This window comes from Diadema setosum, chromosome 21, assembly GCF_964275005.1.
Source record: "Diadema setosum chromosome 21, eeDiaSeto1, whole genome shotgun sequence".
NCBI classification, from domain to species: Eukaryota; Metazoa; Echinodermata; class Echinoidea; order Diadematoida; family Diadematidae; genus Diadema; species Diadema setosum.
In genome coordinates, this window is record NC_092705.1 from 11,514,137 (window position 1) to 11,533,742 (window position 19,606).

The window sequence follows — 19,606 nt, forward strand, 5'->3', positions numbered from 1 at the left end:
GTTTGTTCTGTCTTTACACCAAAATATTACTGATTTTGTAGTTATGATGTACATTACTGTATCTTTGTGAGGTGATTACTGTATGTAATACAATTGTATGTGCCCCTTTCATAGGGGAAGTATTTTACTTGTAAACGCATAAAACCCCCAAAACGTGCATTCATATAATATGTGCAACCACAATTGTATGTCGTATATAGTGGTACCTACAGTATATACATGTATACGATACTAGACTCAGTATGACAGATATTTTTTTTTTCTTTATGTGGTATTCTTTCTTTGTTTCTCAAATTAACATCTGTAGTCTAATAGGAAAGTAAGATACATATGTAGGGCAGATTTTGTGATTTTTGCAAGGGACAAATGTTTTTGTCTATTAAAGAGATGTTGACAAGCTGTGCACAAATCAGAAGTAAGTCGCTCCTTGTAAACTAGTCTACAGTGCTTCGTCATGCCTTGTAAACTAGTTGTAACACCATGAACAATTTTTGTGGTGCCCTGCCTGCAAAGATGTGCATGTGCGGTGAGAGTGAAAATTCATGCAATGAGCTTTTCATGAATACTTTAATACTATTGAAGTTAATGTTTCCAAAGTCTGCTGGATACTACACAAATCCAGATACATGTGCCAAGAGATTTTGCATCCTATTAAAAAGTATAACAGAGTCCTTGTTCTTGTACATTGTACATTCGTAACATGTGTCTTGTTTGCTTTGCAAAGCCCGTTTTCACATGTTGTAGTGCTATCTCATACCTTGCCAGAAGGTTTGGTTGTTAACATTTTCCCACAAATCTGTGTTAATGTTTGCCCTTCTTCTTCTTCTTTCTTTTTTTTTTTTTTTTGGGGGGGGGAAATTTGTTTCTGATATCTATATAATAGTATTGAATTACAGCCTGTTCAGTTTTAAAGGCATAATTTACCATTTGCAGATGAAACAAAAACCCAATATTAGTGCTTTAAAATAGATCTAAAATGTGAGTTAGGGATAGAAACAACCACTGTAAAAATTTGAATCCGTATAATCGATGTTAAGTATTGTTAAGTACACAAAATGTGAACAATAGTTATAATAAGAATGCTTCCAGACTAAACCGTATACAGTTATGGTTTATTGAGAAGCATGCTGATATCTCCCCATATTTTAGGCTTTATTGCAAAAATTTTATATGGTAGGATGTTTTGTGATACAACAGACCTACACATATGCATCAAATGTGATATCTTGAACATTTTTTAAATCACTGCTCCCAAAGGTAAACTGGACCTTTAAGTGGTTGCTGCGATAGACAACTTGCATGCACAATGGAATTTGACTTCAAAGCATGCAAAGTCCTTTCACCGTCAGTGCACATTCTTAATTATTAATAGAATGCTGACTATGATTATTCACTTTCACAGTAGCACAGAAATATGCATGAATGTCATCTTTTCTAACCATACGGGGTTTTCCAAACACACTAAATCAATCTTTCAAAATATTAACAAAAATCTGCCCTGATGTAAAAATTTCTCAAAAGCCTGTATTGAGATTTTAGCGTACCGTAGAGCTGCTTTACTGTGTGAAGCTGTGTCAAAAATACATCTTTTTAATATCGTAACTGTTTCATTTAGTTGCATCATAAGTAGTGTTTCTAGTACCCACATATTCAGTCCTTAACAAGTAGATTTTTTCACCCTATTTGGGATCGAGGAAAGACTCTCTTCGTGTACTTTCTCTCATGATTTGTGGGTACGTGGGTCTTCCCCTGTCTCTGTGTCATACGTCATTAAATTCTCTCTTGCAAGTCATTCATTTATCTTCATGCCTTGTGGGGCTCTTGTAATTTCATCCAAATCGTGTCTACGTATGCAATTACACATTGTACACTGTACATCATGCACATTTTATCCGTGTATCTATACTCCACAGTGAGTGACATACAGTACATGTAGAGCATATCTTTCCATTTGTGTGCATGTGCTTGACAACGTACTGTATAAGCTGTTATTTTTGCGTACAGATACAATGTATTTTCGCAAGATTGATGTTTTTGCGATTTTGACACCTACGTTGTGTAGGGTGCCAAAAGTGTAGTGATGCCTGTCAGTTGAAGATATTTTTGCGTGTGACCAACAGTGATTCACAAAATTTGCGAAAATTAAACCCTAGCGAAAAATAAAAGCTTATAGGGGATGGCGAAAAATAACAGCTTATAGGGGATGGCTAATAATTGATCAGTAGGAATCAGTGGGAATGCTGCCAGGGGATGATTGTTCCAATCCTTGTGGGATTCATTTAAGAATACATTATATATCTATTGTTGTGTGAAAATTATTTGCTTCAGAATGGTCTCATATTCAAGTAATGTGCAGTTTAATATTTCTAGGTTAGCATGCCTGTACAGTGACGGGGCATTAAACTGTGCATTACTTGAATATGAGACCATTCTGAAGCAAATAATTTTCACACAACAATAGATATATAATGTACTCTTAAATGAATCCCACAAGAATTGGAACAATCATCCCCCATCATCCCCACTGATTCCCACATCCCCTCTATACAGTAAGAGATTCATTGTGTCAACATCTATTTCATTACCACTCCCCAAAGGGATTCTTCATGATTTCTCTGAGACTATATTGATATACACATATTAGAGTATTCAAAACAGTAATATTCCTTTCCTTCTTGTGTGAACATAACCTTGCATTGAATTTTATAAATCATCTTTTGCTTCAAGTACATCTCTATATAATTCTATATCCAGCTTTATGTGTATGGTGTGTGGGCCATTGATAACATGCATGGAACATGTTTCTCGCAGGGTTGAACTAATATAATATGTACATGTAGCTGCAGTATACCGTTAGTTTTAAAAGACAACAAGAAGTTTCTTATTGAGAAACCATTGTGCATTTTCCTATGTAGATTAATTGCTACTGTACAAATTCATAAAAACTTGCTGTAGATACTGAATATTAAAGATCTTCCCAACGATATTTGTATGCTTAACTAGACATCAATTACGACCGTGATTATCAGTCCCTATTGCTTAGAATAGCATGAATGTTTGCATAGCTGTATTGTCAAAAATGTTTGCTTGCTTGGATTCCACTGGATATTTATTTTCCTTCTCTTAAACCTGTTAATATCTGTCTGCCATTGATGGTAAAATTACAGCAAAGGTTTTCTTTACATTTTAAGATGGTTTCCCAAAACTATACACTGGCTGTTGCTAAATCTAGTACTACTGCAGTGCACATTTAAAACTACATATGGCAGATATCCATTATTCAAACAGATCGGCATACTGGTATGTGTGTAATCTGTAAATATGGGATTCTATACTGTCCAATTTGGGGAATAGGGAAATTAACTTTAATGTCTGACAGTTTGATATTCATTTATGTTCCCTGTCAATTGTATCCCATGCTATTCAAGTCATTCAAGTCATCAATTCCTGCTGCAAATTCAAATTCAAATATCACTTAGCTCTCATGATGAAATAAAGTGTCTGTATGTGTCAAGAAGTATAGAAGACATATTTATATGAATGTACTAGTTGGGACACTATTACATTTTATTGACTACTGAGTAGCTGACATTTGTCCCATGACCATTCAAACTCAGGTTTATAACAAAAGAAAATACTGTTTGATGTGAAGGAAACGTGACAAAAACCCCAAAAGGAGGAGAAGCCTGGTGGTAGAAGGGAAAAATGCACAGAGCAGCTGAAATTTCTGGGTTTTCTTATCTTCTGTTTTACTCACAAAATTTTTGTTAAAACTAGAAACCTTTTTAACTACCTCAGCACTCCTGTCCACCAGCATGGCTGAATATCAATTGTAGGGTAAAAGTAGCCCCAAAGCACATCTTCAAACTACTCCCTTTTTTGGACACAATAATTTGCTTGGGGTAATGCATAGCTCATCGGGAATCTTAGGATCATTGTGATGGACCCTGACCCAACCTACCCCACCCCTGACTGCAGTAACCGAATGAGGACATCCTTACCCCGCCCCAGACAAACTGCCCCACGCCCTCTATAGTTCCATCCTCACCAACACTGGACATTGACGCTCTTCTCTATGTTTCTGTCTCCCTTTTCTCACCCTGTAGGAGTTGGAGGCTACCCGCAATGCCCTGGAGGAAATGGGTTTCCTGTAACTCCCACTTGACCTTCGACCTGATGACAATAATTGCTCACAACCCCACCCTCTCCATCTCCTCCTCCTCCTCCTCCTCCTCATCCTTCACCTCCTCCCCCACCCCAAAAGGCAGTTCACCTGTATCAAGAGTATGAGACACATCTAACAAGGAACATTTATGCACATAGAAGTACATATAGACACAATAATGGGATACACACATTGTACAGTCCTTTAGTCCTTGGGGTCACACAGAGTTGCCAAAAAGTAATTAAAATTCTAAAAGAATAATTGGACTGATTTTACAAGAACTTGAACTTGTAGCGGTATTCAGTTTTACACACTGTTCTGTAAAAGTATTTAGATGAACTCAATTTGTCTGTAGTATCTGTCCACAAAACTGTACTTTACATCTTCTGTGGTGTGCTGCAGTACAAGGGGGGGGGGGGGAGAGGAGTATGACCTCCAAGGTCAAGCTGCAGATCTAGTTCAAGGCAGCATCACTTGGTTGTCAAGTTCTGCATGCCCTCCTGGGTACTTCCACGGGATGCAGTTCTCCACGATATGACACAGGGTTTGGGCGGGAAGGCCACAGTCACATGCTGGGCTATCCAGGAACCCTCATCGATCTAGTCGAGATGCATTTTTCAGGATGGGGAGGAGGAGAGAGTTTGACTTAGAATAGAAATGCTGGGTTTTGTGACACAAACATATTTATTGCAAACCTCACGACAAATGCACCTGTTATGATGCAACCAGTAGTCTCTAATTTGATGGGGGGGGGGGGGGGGGGCACCTTATGGTATACAGATGTCTGCATCAGTGTGATATGATGTCATAGTAGTGAACTCTACATTTAGTTGAAGCTTTTTCTACTGGAGAAGAAGGGATAGAAGTCGTTTAATATGTGATGTATGTGGCCCACACTTGTCATACAATGTGTTTTTATAGTGAGGCAATATACTTCGACTAGGATAGAAATTTAATTTATTCAACATCGATTTATGTAGAGTTGGCAACATTCTCAAATCTTTGATTTGCCTTTGAAGCAGTACTAATACAAGATTATTAATATCTTTAATAGTAACATGAAGATTGTGCTAGAAAATGTGCACGAGGCCTTGAAAGCCAAGTGGAATTTCAAACCTGTGAGATTATATTAGAGAAACATAAATCTATTCAAAGAGAAATTGCCACTAGAGTTTAGCTGAAAGTACATGCTGCATTATGGTGGAGTAGTAGTCAACTTTTATTTCTGTAGCAAAGTAAGCAAAGACACCTTATATCATTTTACAGTTTCCATGAATGAAATGCAACCCATGCAGTGGGGAGGGCAAGTACAATTGTATTAATGCTCGATTGTATTGTAACATTCATTATATCTGAGAGTTTTCCTGGAGGGCAACGTAACCAAATGCTATAGATGCAGTGATACATTGGATTGCTCAAAGTGCACTTACCCATGTCCCATGTCCTAATTTCATCAGCTGTAATACCTATAAACTGGAACATCTGCTCTTATACCCAGGGTCTAGATTGGAGATAACTATTATCATGAGAAAAAAAAAACACAAAAAACCAACAACTGAATTTTGAGGGAAGTGCAAAAAGGTTCATACAGGTCACTGCCTATGCATTTTTGGGGGTATTTCTTTTAAACAGTAATGTTTTCTTATACATTTTATAGGGAAGGTTAAGGGTTTTATAAGGACAACCGTTCCTTCACTAATTAGAATAAGATTTAACTCTGAAATATTTGTCTTGTCTTAGGCAATCTAACCTCTAACTTTGGTGCCACATGCTTCTCATACCCCCTTCATACGAAATAATGGTGCTCGCAGACAAGATGGCGCTACTCAATTCAAGTCACCGCCTCCTTCGATTCCAACTCATTTTCCACGGTTGGTAGCCGTCTTTATCAAACGTATAGGCATCTCCACGTCATTTCGTATAAATTGATTTCGCATTTTGCCTCAGGAAAGTAACCGTCTCGTTTGGCATGAGATGTCCCACAGAGTAAGCGTTCATAGAATAAAGTCTTCATTTATTTTGCCAGATTTCTTTCGTGCTTTCTTTGTATGTTTCTGGCAATACTGCAGTCATGTTGAGCGGTAGATTTTATCATTTGGACTGCTGTAGGGCCATGGATACTCTTAAGTCCAATGCCTGCATTTCTTTGTAACATCCTATAATTAGATGAATATTACTGTTTATTGATATTTCAAGCTTTGGAATAATTATTACTCAGCAAACTTACCACCAAAGGGGAAGGGGAGACTACAGAGTAATACATAACCTCCATAATCTCTGAAATCACCTTGTTGATAATGGTTTGATAATGGTGTATATGTGTTTTAAATGAAAAGGAAATGACAGTAATTGTATACACATCATTTCTCTGACAATAATCAAGTTGGGAGGAGTGAATTCTTAGTTGACATTTATTCTATAATACATTAAAAAAATATATATTTGTACAAAATATTGATGGAATTCTATTCTATTCTATTCTGTTCTATTCTGATTATATTTGCAAATCAATATGGGCGATATAAGACTGATATCTTAGCAATAGGCTTATGAAATATGTTATAAACCGTTGCACTTTTATTTTGTACCAAAAAATGCCTTGTGTAGTGTTTGATTCTTACAGTTACAAGTATGTACTCAGCCTAAAAAGCAATGCATTTTTTTTTTCCATTGTAGAATTTTTACGTATGTATCACTGAAAATTTATCATCTGTTTTTATCTTTACTTATGGTGTAGATAGTGACCATTAACATTCCTATATTATTCTTCTGTATATTGGTATTTAACCGTGAGTTTGTTCACTCGATACATATGAAGGTATATAATACATAATTAGCATACTGTAAAAGCTGTTATTTTTGCTCGTGAGGGGTTATTATTATTTTTTTTGTGCAAATTTTGTGGTGAAAATTTAACAACATACAAAAATTTTGTCTCGTCATCTTGATTGCATGAGATTTGCATACGTGTGTGCACTTATGATAGCTTTTGTGTCAAATGGCGAAAATATCTGTATGCAAAATAACAGCTTTTACAGGTTTCTGTCTATTCAGTCATCTACATGTATTTTCCTATGAGAGTCACCTTGCTTGGCACCTGTACTTGTTTGTATTTTTCTATCATACATTGTACTTCTCAGTTTCTGAGTGATTGACTACACTCATGGCTATAAAAATATCTTCAGTGAATACATAAAACTTCGTTTACAAACAAGTCTCCCTTGGTGTAAGACTAGGTGCTATTTGATGTACGTTCAAAGCAAATTGTCAGCAAAAATCCTTAAGCTTGCTGTCACAGTTACCCATAACCTGCTCTTTTTTTCCTTATAATCTAGTGATAGAAATTAGAAAAAAAAATCTGGGAAATTCCTCCTTTTTATTGGCCTGCAGGAAAGGAGGAATATATTTTGTGATTGTGTGGACATTTTTTGTACAATTTGCATCCTCTACTAGTGATATCAATAAAAAAAATAAAGCAAATAGTTTTAGATATTGTGTTTATGTTATGTCTATTTGAAGATATGATCTTACAACTACAAGTTAATGTGTGGACAGTCAATAAAATCCATAAAAACCCCGACTAGACCAAGTTGATTAAAAAAGAAGTCATAAAATGTTAACTTTGCACATGATTGGGAATATACTCAAAGAAATTCAAAGGTAGCTACAATTTTGAATGCATATGGCAATGAGTGCTTTTGTGTCACTTACAATACATTTTGATATTACATGAAAAAAAAATTATGACAGTGGGTTGATGTCATGCTTCTGTTTCCATGGTGAGCGATCAAGATCGTGCACCCAAGTTTATTGTCTGAGGAAGTCTTGTATAAAGGCTACATGCCTGTGAAGGTGGTGTGCACTCATTAAAACATGCAGTATGGGCCCTGTTAAATCTCCTGTCATTCGTAGTAAAGATGAACTATAATTGTATGAAGTTCGTCATTTCACACTGGCCCTGCACGTCAGTTTGCTACTGCCGGTGTCCTGCTAGTCTTGAGGGTGGAAGTTGTGCAAAGTAGAGAACATTGATTAGGGTAGATTTTTCTTCACCAATTCATCGTGATGCTGTTGTTCAAAACAGCAGCCAAGATTTAATAAGACTATTGTTACCTCATCCTCTAGGAAAGTGAAATGGGTCACTTTGAACTGGCATTCACTGTCTAAATATGTTTTTTTTTTATTTTTTTTTTTTAGATATCTGAATACACTGATTCTGGTTTTTCAAAAAGAAATACAGCTGATATATGATATAGCTCGGGTTGTTTGCCAGAATTTAGTGCTGAGATATTGATGTAGTGATTATCTCTGCATATAAAGGACAACTTGTCCCACATACAGATTTTGAAAGAATGTTATTAATATGAAGTATATATTCATGATAAAAACAGTTTATTTCTGTGACAATTGCTTTTTAGTAAACACTCCCTAATATGAATTATAATGCTTTACTGAAAACAAGTTTTTGTATTGGTGAATATAAGTTCTTGGATATTTATTATATGCTCTGTCTTGACCAGGATCCATTTAAATGTGTTGTGATAATTTTTTTCTTCATTTTATTTTCATTTTTTAAAGAAAAGGAATCAAAACTAAAGCTGCCCTAGCACCCATATTGCATGGGCATCTTGCATCTATGATGGCAAGCAAGGCTAGATAGATTCCCCACACTTCCAGGCATGAAATTTTTTGTTTGTTTGTTTGTTTGTTTTTCCAGGCATGTGAATAAAGATTAAAACAAGAAAACTGGAGGACATTAGTTTTGTGAATTATTGCAAGACACCCTTGTTTGTACATTGATAGCTCCAGTCAAGCAATATTATGTGTGTTAGGCATTAAACCACAAACTCATGGAGATGGAAAATGTGTTCACATTAGCCCATATGTACACATTGAATGATTTTCATTTGTCTTTCGCTATATGTGTGAACTCACCTGTAATCCGTGCCTTGTGTCGCTGGATTCACTTTGCCTTGGTAATAAAGATGTACTTTGATTATTGATATCATAAAACCTGCACAGACTTTAAGCGTGATTTTGTTGTATAGTATGTATATTATGTGATTATGACCACTGACAAGCTGTATTCCTATATTGATGAGTTTTCTTTGAGGTCCTTTCATATCTTCTACCAATTTCTTCTTTTTCTTTTTGTTCCAAGAAAGGAATAACAGGAAGAAACATTGTTTATAATTTTGCCAGTTAAGAATGGAAAAAAATGAGTCAAGTATTTACAGTCCCTGGGATGACAAGATCTCTTATCTCACTTGCCATAACTGTCATTCTCAGCAAATGTGATGAGGTGATAGGAACAATGCCAATGAAATATTAATGCTAATAATAGCTAAATATATTTGATGATAATGATAGTAAAAATAGCAAGGATATGATCATTTGCGCATACATGTACATGCACTTGTTGAGTGTGATTGAAACGATTAGAATACAGTGTTTATGTTATTCTGATTTATCATATTCTCGGCTAATTTGTATGATGTTAATGCTTTTGTGGGGAAAAAAAGAAAGATTGTGAATACATTGTATGATCTAAAGAATATTGGTGATGTTGAGACTTGAATTATATTCCTGCTGCTGATGCTGGCTGCAATGATGGTGATGGTGACGGTAATGCTGGTATTGGCTATTAAAAGTGATGATGACTATCTTCTTGATAATTATGATGAAGATGATTATGATAATGATGGATCATGATGACGCTTATGCTGATGATGATGAAGATGAATAGAAAAGAGATGTTGTCTAATGATATAAGGCAGTCAGGATGGATGTGGTTTTTCTTGCAGACTAGATAACAGTCTCTAGTTCTGTGGATCTTTTTATGCCTCCGCCACGAAGTGGTGCCGGAGGCATTATGTTTTCGGGTTGTCCGTCCGTCCGTCCGTCCGTCCGTCCTTCCGTCCGTCCGTCCGTCCGTCCTTCCGTCCGTCCGTCCGTCCGTCCGTCCGTCCGTCCTTCCGTCCGTCCGTAATGAATTTTGTGGACAAGGTAACTATCGAAACCTGTTGAGGTATTCTAATGAAACTTGGCATGTATGTGTATTAGGGGGTGAAGTTGTGCCTATCAACTTTTGGGTGCACATGCTCAAGGTCAAAGGTCAAAAGGTCAAGGTCAAATACGTAAAATTTCACTATTTCCACCATATCTATTGAATGCCGTAAGATATTTTCTTGAAACTTAGTGTATACATGTATTACCCAATTAAGATTCTCTGGTGAAAGTTTGGGTCATGAGGTCAAAGGTCAAAGGTCAAGTGGTCAAGTAGAAATATTAAAACTTCTTTTTTTTCTCTGTACCTTGGAAAATTGTTCAAGGTATCTTCATGGAACATAGTATATACATGTACTGACTGGAAGTGATTATCTAGAGAATGTAGGGGTCAAAGGTCAGGGGTCAAAGGTCAAGTGCAAGACTTCAAAATTTTACTATTACCCTCATATTTATGCAATATTTTTTTACACTTGGTGTATGCGTGTGTAACCTAATAGAAATTCTCTGGAAAGTTCTTTTTTTTTTCTCTTTTTGCCTCAAAGGTCAGAAGGTCAAAGATCAATTGAAAATGCTGAACTAACTTTTTCCTCCATATCTCGGAAGTGGCTCAAGTTACCTTGAAACTTAGTACATATTATGCATGTTCTACCTGAAAGTAATTATCTCATGAATTTTAGGGTCAAGGGTCAGATGAAAATGGTAACAATTTACTATTCAAGTCAGAAATTGCACTTTTTCTCCACACCTGTACCTTGAAAATTACTCAATGCCTAAATGTATGAATGGTTCAAAGTCAAGTTAAAGTCCTTAAATCCCTAGATACATGCTCTCCTATTCATCCAATTAAACCTACGTCAAGGAAGGTGAACATTCAACACATTTGTGACAAACTTGTCATTCCAATATTTTGCCAATTTTGTGAAAATGTAATCACACAGTGTCCACATGTACTATCTAGACCTATTGGGAAAATCATGCATTATGGCGGAGGCATACCAGTTGCCAAAGCGACATTTCTAGTTCTTTTTATTCTGAAAAGATACACTCTGATCTATGATTTGATACTTTTCATTTGACAATTGCTCCTTATGAAATCATGATCATTTTTTTTTTCAATTTTAGTTTGTCTCACTCTGCATTGTTGATTTTCCCCCTTTTTATCCGCATACCATCATTTTTGTTTTTGTTTTTAGATTGTTTATGATCGGAGCGTAAGTTCGTTGACCCTTTCACTTCCTTGCGTATTTTCTCGTAAAATATGCCCGTTGCATCCCCCCATTTTTCTTTTCAATTAACCTCCCAATCACATCTTCCCTCCCATCTTTCACACTTTGCCACTGAAACATGTGAAAGACAGTAACCATGCATCTGTAATGTGCAAGGTTATTGCCTTTTGACATGTGTTGGCTCCGAGCTTGTTTGCATTTATAACTCTGCACTGTTGGTTTCTCTGCTGCATGTTTGGTTTACATGCTCTATTTTTTCTTTCTTTCTTTTTAAATCTTTGGGGTGTCATTTTTGTTATAACTCATTATGTGGCTGTGAGGATCAAGTTTGGTATGTGTATTATGTTATGAATGCTGTAGGAATGTTTTTGTTTGCCTATATCTTTGACTGGGACCCTAAAGGCCATATTATCCTTAATTTTGATAAAAGCTGAAGATCATGTAAGCTTTCTTTGTGATGCCCTCATTAGGCTGTTGGCCATGCTTAAAGGCATTATTTACCATTTGCAGATGAAACAAAAAACCCAGCTTTAGTGCTTCAAAATAGTTCGAAGATATGAGTTAGGGATTGAAACAACCAATGCAAAATGTTATACATGTATGCATCAAATGTGATAACTTGAACATTTTTTGAATCACTGCTCCCAATGGTAAACAGTACCTTTAATCTTTTGTACATACCTGGCCCATTTCATCATGTACCAATGGGGTCCTACTGCATGTACCTCGTTTTGGGGAGTTTAGAAGAGTAGCAAGTAAAACATAGTGGGGAATATGTATGTATCTTTAATACATATGTACACCCAAAATCAACAACAAAACACTGGCATGAACGTTTTGGAAAAGCGACTTCTAGTGACCTTTCAACACAAAGCTATCCTGTAACTCCTTGCTAACCTTAACTCCATAAATATGTGAAAAAAAAAACCCAAACAGTATGTATTTGTTTAACAGCCACGACTGATCATGAATCACTTTGATACAGACAGCCTGTAGATGATCATACATGTATCTACAGCTAATAGTTGCAAGTTAAAAAAGAAAAAGAATGCATGTCTTGGTGATGGAAAGTATGGTAGTTTGGAATACAGAGTTAGTGGTTCAGTTGTCCATCTGAATGCTATTGTATGGTGTACGCATGTACAGTTCTCGTGGGGGAGTACAGGGTTATAATAATAGGAATAAAATCATGTGATTTATTCTTTTTTTCTCTCTCTCGCTCTCTCTTTCATATGTATCTCTGTCTAGAAGAGTGAACTAATCATTTGAGGTGGAGTGTCATTTTTTTTTCTGTCACTCATTCAACTAATAGAACGTCTGAACCCACATTAGGCCTGCTTTATGACACGTTTATGACTGTAAACATTGGAAATCCACGGTCATTTCATGCCACTGCAGATGGTATAGTATTGGTGGAGATGAGGATTGGGCTTTTGACTTTTTGTGAGATACTAAGAAACCACTTTAATATGAAATAGTATAGAGGATACCATTCTAAGAGGAATTCAAAGTTCATTTGCTGAAAATCGGTTTTGGAATGGCTGAGACATCACAAAACAAAGTAAAACAAAGCGAATGTAATAAAAGATGGTTCCCACCTTCTTAAAAGATTGATCTGTTTTAGATATCTCGGCCATTTCAAATCCAATTTTTATAAAATAAACATTGAATTCCTCTTAGAATTGCATGCTCTTTCATATTTCGTAAGAAGTTTCTCATTAACCAAAAATGTTTAAGAAACCTGAAGTTTGATCTCAACCAAAACTATATAGTTCCTTTAAAATGCTTGCTTGTTTCTCCTCTGGAGATGAGGGTGTACACTATGTACACTGTAGGATACCTTTTTGTCACACTCTTTGAGTGGAAGAAGTTCTCAAAACTGGAGGGGAGGATGTTTGAGTTTGGGCAATATCTTTATTTACATACTGTGTATCATCTAAAATTTGTCAATACAGGGAGAATGAGGTTGTCTGTTCGTCCAGAAACAGCCATCACAGTATGTGTATGGTCCCAACTAGGGCAATATTTTGTGATGTTCATTTTGAACACAATGGCCCATCACTGATATAGTCTTTATAATCATCGTGCATGAGATTACAATTGTAATTATGGAAAGACAAGAGTAGTCATCTTTTAGCGATTTGTCATGCACTACTACAGTGTAGTGGACTGCAAAGCAGAAATGATATAATCTTGATCACACATCGGTCTGTTCTCATACAAAATTGATAGAAATCATGCATGTGCAGCACTGGCTCCTGTATTCAGAGTAAATGACTGAAGTGTGATTTTGAAAATTTGAACACATTTGAAATGAAATGTATGTCTTTGATAAATGTTGAGCTCCAAAGCGGCACCAATTCTTCATTCTGCATAGTATGTTGAGTTGAATCCTTGGCCCTTTTTGCTGGTGATATACACTCAATGTGTGTATTGTTTAATATTCCAGTGATGCCAAGGTGTGAAATATATCTCAGTATATATATCATGCTTTTAAATACCTTGTTTCTGTGTTGCTATGCACATCTGCACAAACAAAAATAGATAAGTATGACACAAATACGGAAACCAACAAAAGAAACCAAAAGGCACAATCTACATTTGCCCAATGTGCACTCTCATTTAAAACAAGGAAAAGCAAATGAAATGTTATCACAATTTGAAGGGTCCCGAGTTTTGTTTTATCACATGACTGTAATATAAGAGCACTGAAGAGAATTTGTGTACCTCATATGGCACTTGCACTCAACACATTACATCCTACTTTCACACATATTATTCATGATCACTGTTTTTTGTACTGTGGATTTCATTAACTCAAGACTCGGTCTGTGTGATATCATCTGCTTGGAGAAAAGTGGTGCTTATACAGTATCGACATATGCAGTGTGAATTGATCATATTCCATTTCTTACATAGATAACTGTAATTAACCCATTTAGACTAGATCCGGTTGGCCCCTACATGTACATAGGGGTGTTGAAGATTTTGAGACAAGCTGCCAAAGTTTTGTTTAGATGTTGGGCTAAATTTTTCGTATTTCACAACATACATGGTACATGTACATGTACTTGTACATACAGTGTTTGTACATGTACATATAATGTATGTACCATGCATATAATTGCATTGTTTGTCTTTAATAGAGAGGAAATTTGTGAATATCAGGGATTCAAGAGACATTGATTTTGACAATTTGCTTTTAACAGAGTGAAGGCATCAAATCAAATTATCATCCCAAACATGCTATGGTGTGATCTCAAATCCTGCTGATCTTCTCCTGTTTTGTTTTGTTTTTCTACACCAAGACCTAATAATATCTAATATGATTGATATCATCTGAAGGGGACAAAATTTCCTTCAGATTCCAGATTTTTTTTAGAACATCCCTATCACACCTCAGGAGATCAGGAGGTCGTAGGTTCGAATCCTGCTCGAGTATGTACACCCATGATTTTTTTATCATGGCTACTACTAAAACACTGATCAATTCAGTGCTTATTTACGACGATGTAGGGCAGTTTGTCAATCAGTTGCAATGAAAGCATCTCGATGGAAGAATTTCATGAATATGAATCCCTATCATAGGCATTGCTTTAAAAATAGAAACAAAGAGAAAAATCCCACAATTAAATGCTGAAAGTACATTATCATACAGTTTGTATGGAGAGTATGATGAAAACACAAGTCCACACACAGCACAGTCATCCCACCAGAAAGCAAGTGTTGCATTCACACATGTCTGTGATAGTGCTTTGTTATCGCTACAGTCATCTCATGTTTAATACTAATTTTGTTTCCGCCCGTTTCCTTCTCCATTCTGCAACCTACAGGAGACGGAGGTGAACAAGAGTGTGCTGGAGGAACTTGGACTGACATAGGGCGACGACCAAGCCCAGGTAGAAGAGGGAGCGCCCCCTCGCCGTCCTTCGTTTCGCTTTAGCCGCTCACTCAGCTTCCCCTATCCCTTCCCCGGCACGCATTATGTGTCCAAGAAACCAGAAAGCCTACGTGTCTAATAGAGCACTTGTAAAATCCGGGCATCTTTCACTTGCCAACAGGCAAGACTGCTCAAGATAGCTGGATATGTTGACACAGGAAAGTTTAGCGTAAAATATTCACCAAATTTGCTTGGCTGACAGTAAAAGGACACTCAAACTAACAAAAGGCACATTGTGGGGATACTCTGTTATTTTCTCCCATCGACAAAATTTAATACTCCCACAATGTCAGTTTTTACCCCCACAGTGCTGACTAGGTATTAGGTGAAGCATCAGATGGATACCCCCACGATATACCTCTTGCTCATTCTGCAAATGTAATAAAGTTATTGATTTCTCATTTCTGTCCTCCCATTATCTGAAACTATCCTCTCGTAACCATCTCACTTCCTTGCCTAAAAGTGAGAAAGCTGAAACCCCCCTTTTTTGGGGGAATAACCAATTGACATCACTGTAATATTCAGTAGGTTATTATCATTATAATTTTTTTTTTCTAATGTTGGATTCCGAACAAATTGTGTACAAAAGCTTTGGAAGCAAAATGTCAAAGATAAGAGTGCTATGACGAGAATTTGTGTGTGTGTGTGTTAAGTGATCTAGTTAAAGTGATTGTATGTTCTTATAACTGTCCTGTTATGTGCTTTGTGTATAAAGTGTCACAAACTGGTGGGTGTTGTCCATGTATGTTTGATGTAAGTTACAGCTTGACAAAGTTGAGCTTTTGTTTCGGATAAACAATATTATAATAAAAATAACAATAATGATAATAGTGAATAATGATAATGATAAGAACACCCTAAATATTATGAATTTGATTTGTTCTAGTTGTTTGTGCTTTTAAACTGTTAATTTACACCTCGTTTTAGACTCTTCTTTTTTTCAACTGCTGTACCAGCTTGTGTATGATGTTTTTTTTTTTCAATGTTTTGTTGGAAAGCAAATGAAATAATTGAAACTTTACCAAAGAGCTGCATTCAAGAATAGGAACAAATCAGTGTTATACTGTTGAACACTCAGTGGTTTATAGGAGTGATGTGAGAGCAGTGTTCATGCACTGTCTACACTATTAATAACCCTTACCTTAAAGGGAAGCTATAGTTTTGGTTGAGATAGGGATTCAGATTTTGACTTTTTGTGAGATAATTAAAAACCACTTTTGAGATATTAAAGGACAAGTTCACCTTCATTAACATAAGGATTGAGAGAATGTAGCAATATTAGAACACATCATTGAAAGTTTGAGGAAAATCGGACAATCCGTTCAAAAGTTACGAATTTTTGAAGTTTTTGTGCAGTCACCGCTGGATGAGAAGACTACTGCAGTGTATGATGTCACATGCGCACAACAATATAAGGAAAATATAAAGAGAATTTCACAAAATTTCATCTTTTGAAAAAAGTACACATTCCCTTGACTCATTACTGACATAGGTTATGGGTGATATTATTCCCATTGCCTTTAGAAAGAGGCAAGTGAAGTGCTCTTTTATTATGCGAAAAAAGTGAAAATATGTTGAATTTTCTTTGTACTGTTGTACTCATATGACATCACGAGCCTTAGTAGTCTCCTCATCCAGCGGTTCCAACACAAAAATTGTACAAATTCATAAATTTTGCGTTGATCGTCCAATTTTCCTCAAACTTTCACTGATGTGTTCTACTAATATTGCTGCATTCTCTCAATCCTTATGTTTATGAAGGTGAACTTGTCCTTTAAACAACATATCATTCGAAGAGAAATTCAAAGTTTATTTGATGAAAGTCAGTTTTGAAATGGTTGATATCTCCGGAAACAAATCAAAACAAATGGTCCTAATAAAAGGTGGGTCTCAACTTTCTTAGGACCTCTTTGTTTTGGATATCTCGGCCACCTTAAAACCTACTTTCGTCAAATGCACTTTAAATTCCTCTTGGAATTGTATGCTCTGTAATATTTCATAAGAAGTTTCTCATTATCTCAAAAAAAGGTTGGAAACCTGAAGACCCATCTCAAGCTAAACTATACATCCCTTTAACTTGCCAAACTACTGTAAAAGTGGATATTTTCGTGTGAGTGTGAGTAATTTTTCGCGCTTGGCTGTGCAAGACAAATTTTGCGTGTTTTTATTCCGCAGAATCAGGACGTTAATTACTAGACCATATGACATGCAAAAATATTCGCGCGCTTTTATTTTCGCGTTAGCTTCTGGTTGGGCAAAATGCGCAAAAATTTTTACACCACAAAAATTTCCACTTTTACAGTATTTAATCAGTGTTTTTAATAGTAATCCGTGCAAACTTGACCAAGTTGTATAGTTAGCAAGCCCACTTGTAATATGCGTAACAATGTTATTGTCGGGCAGGTCATGTTGACTGTAATATGGAATTAATCTTTGTTCATTGACAATCAGTTTTCATATGTGCCAACGTGGCTGAACAAAGCACGGTAAGGGTTAAGTTCTGTGTGTGCATGCAAGCAGTATTTCAATACACTTAATTCCTCCACTGTGGCACCTGTGCACAGATGATAATTAGCATGGTGGTAAAATGTGTACCTTAATTAGGAAAGGATTTCACAGCTAAAGATTGTTGTTGTAGGTTGCGGTAGGCACTCAAATACTGGTATCAATTGTGTAGCACTTAATCCTATTGTGCTGGAAAGATGGTGTACTTTGTGCAAAATCTATAGGAAATCACTGCATTTGGGAGGTATAAGGTTCAGAATTTCCATAATCCAATACATTGTGCATGTTTGAGCATGTCTCTATGTCACTATTTCCTGTTGTGTCATATCAAATTTGGTGAACTTGTATTTGTTTTTCAGTCTTTGCTATTTTCAGTGGGTATGTATACAACTAGGACCAAGTACAAATGTATGGTACTATTTCTAGCTGATGTCTTTATTGATTCCACATATGTTTGGAGATGCTTGACACACATACAAACAGACACACTTACACACAGCCACATCTTCTGTGTGTTCTGTATTGTAAGGTCTACAATCATGCATTCTTGTGCACATGTTATGTGTATGGCTGGCTATGACTGATTCCACATATTCAGGCTGATTTTTTTATTCATTTTTTTTTTTCTACCCATCCATCAGAAGATTTTGATGTCAAACTAAATTATACCAGTCCTTATACTGCAACAAATATTTAGTGTCTAACAGAAGGAAAAAGGCTTACTTGGGTATATTCAAAGTCATTTTGCATTTCTTGTGGTACTGTAGTACACCCCACATCCTTCCCCAAATGGGAAATAGTTACATGTATTCCTATGACTCATCAATGGGTTTAGGGTATATTAGTTATGTACTGTCATGAAAGGGCTAATTTAGTTGAGGGCATTATAAACAACACAGGACCTGAACGAAAGGCTGAGATGACCAAAGTCTACTGTATATGCCATAATTATATTTTAGCGAGTCTATGTTTTCGCAAGTTGTGACTTTCTGACAATTTCATGAGTGCTTAAATTTGCGATCGTGGAGTAAAGTAATAAAGGGAGCCATGTGCACATCGCATTCATATCAAGGTCAGAGTTGATAACGTCATGCGTTGTTCCAGAGCTACCAAGTCTCCCTGATTCTGCAGGAGTCTCCCTGAAAATGTCAAAATCTGTTCATGTCTGAATAAGAGAATAGCAAAATCTCCCTGATTTGGGAATTATTTTCACCCGTTGAAATGCTTGTAACACACAGATATCTTCCTGATTGCTGTGTGGAATCTCCCCGATTTGGATATGGGAATGTTGGCAGACCGGTTGTTATATTTGTGAATACCAGCCGACTCTCAAATTGTGCGAAATTCAAAAACCTTGCAAAATATACGGCATATACAATAGTATATTATGACTGTCAAATAACGCAAGTAGATGGTGGAAAGACATTGGAGGTAAAATACAACTGCTGTACACTACTCACAGCTCTGGGTAAATGCGACTCGGGATAAGGTAATTCACTTCAATTTAACATGCCATCCAGGCACAAATGTACAACATGTACCTTTAAAATCTGAATGCATATACATGTATATGGAGACTATGTTGTAGTACTTTTATGTCCCAATTGTTATTTAGTACATGTACCGTCAATTTCTTGCTGTTCAATTTGAGTCGTAAGTCAAGATACTTGTATGATGTTATCAATAACTGCCACTGATTGTTATTTTTCTGTAGTCTACATGTAGAATGTATTCAAGATCTAAATATGGAAATATGCAAGC

At 36.2% G+C, this 19,606-nt stretch overlaps 1 protein-coding gene across 3 annotated transcripts in view; it reads left to right on the forward strand.

Annotated features, from left to right (window-relative positions):
* The window catches only part of LOC140244212 (AP-1 complex subunit sigma-2), a 33,523-nt gene extending 17,232 nt beyond the window's left edge, over positions 1–16,291 (forward strand). Inside the window, exons 5-6 of one of the 3 annotated variants that reach the window (XM_072323845.1) lie at positions 11,368–11,385; positions 15,234–16,291. In XM_072323845.1, coding sequence (XP_072179946.1) covers positions 11,368–11,385; positions 15,234–15,281 — 66 coding nt within the window. In that variant the 3' untranslated portion in view covers positions 15,282–16,291. Of the gene's footprint in view, positions 1–4,106; positions 4,233–11,367; positions 11,386–15,233 lie in introns of those variants that run through there. The other 2 variants (XM_072323846.1, XM_072323847.1) reach the window with 2 other exon arrangements.
* The last annotated feature ends 3,315 nt before the right edge of the window (positions 16,292–19,606 follow it).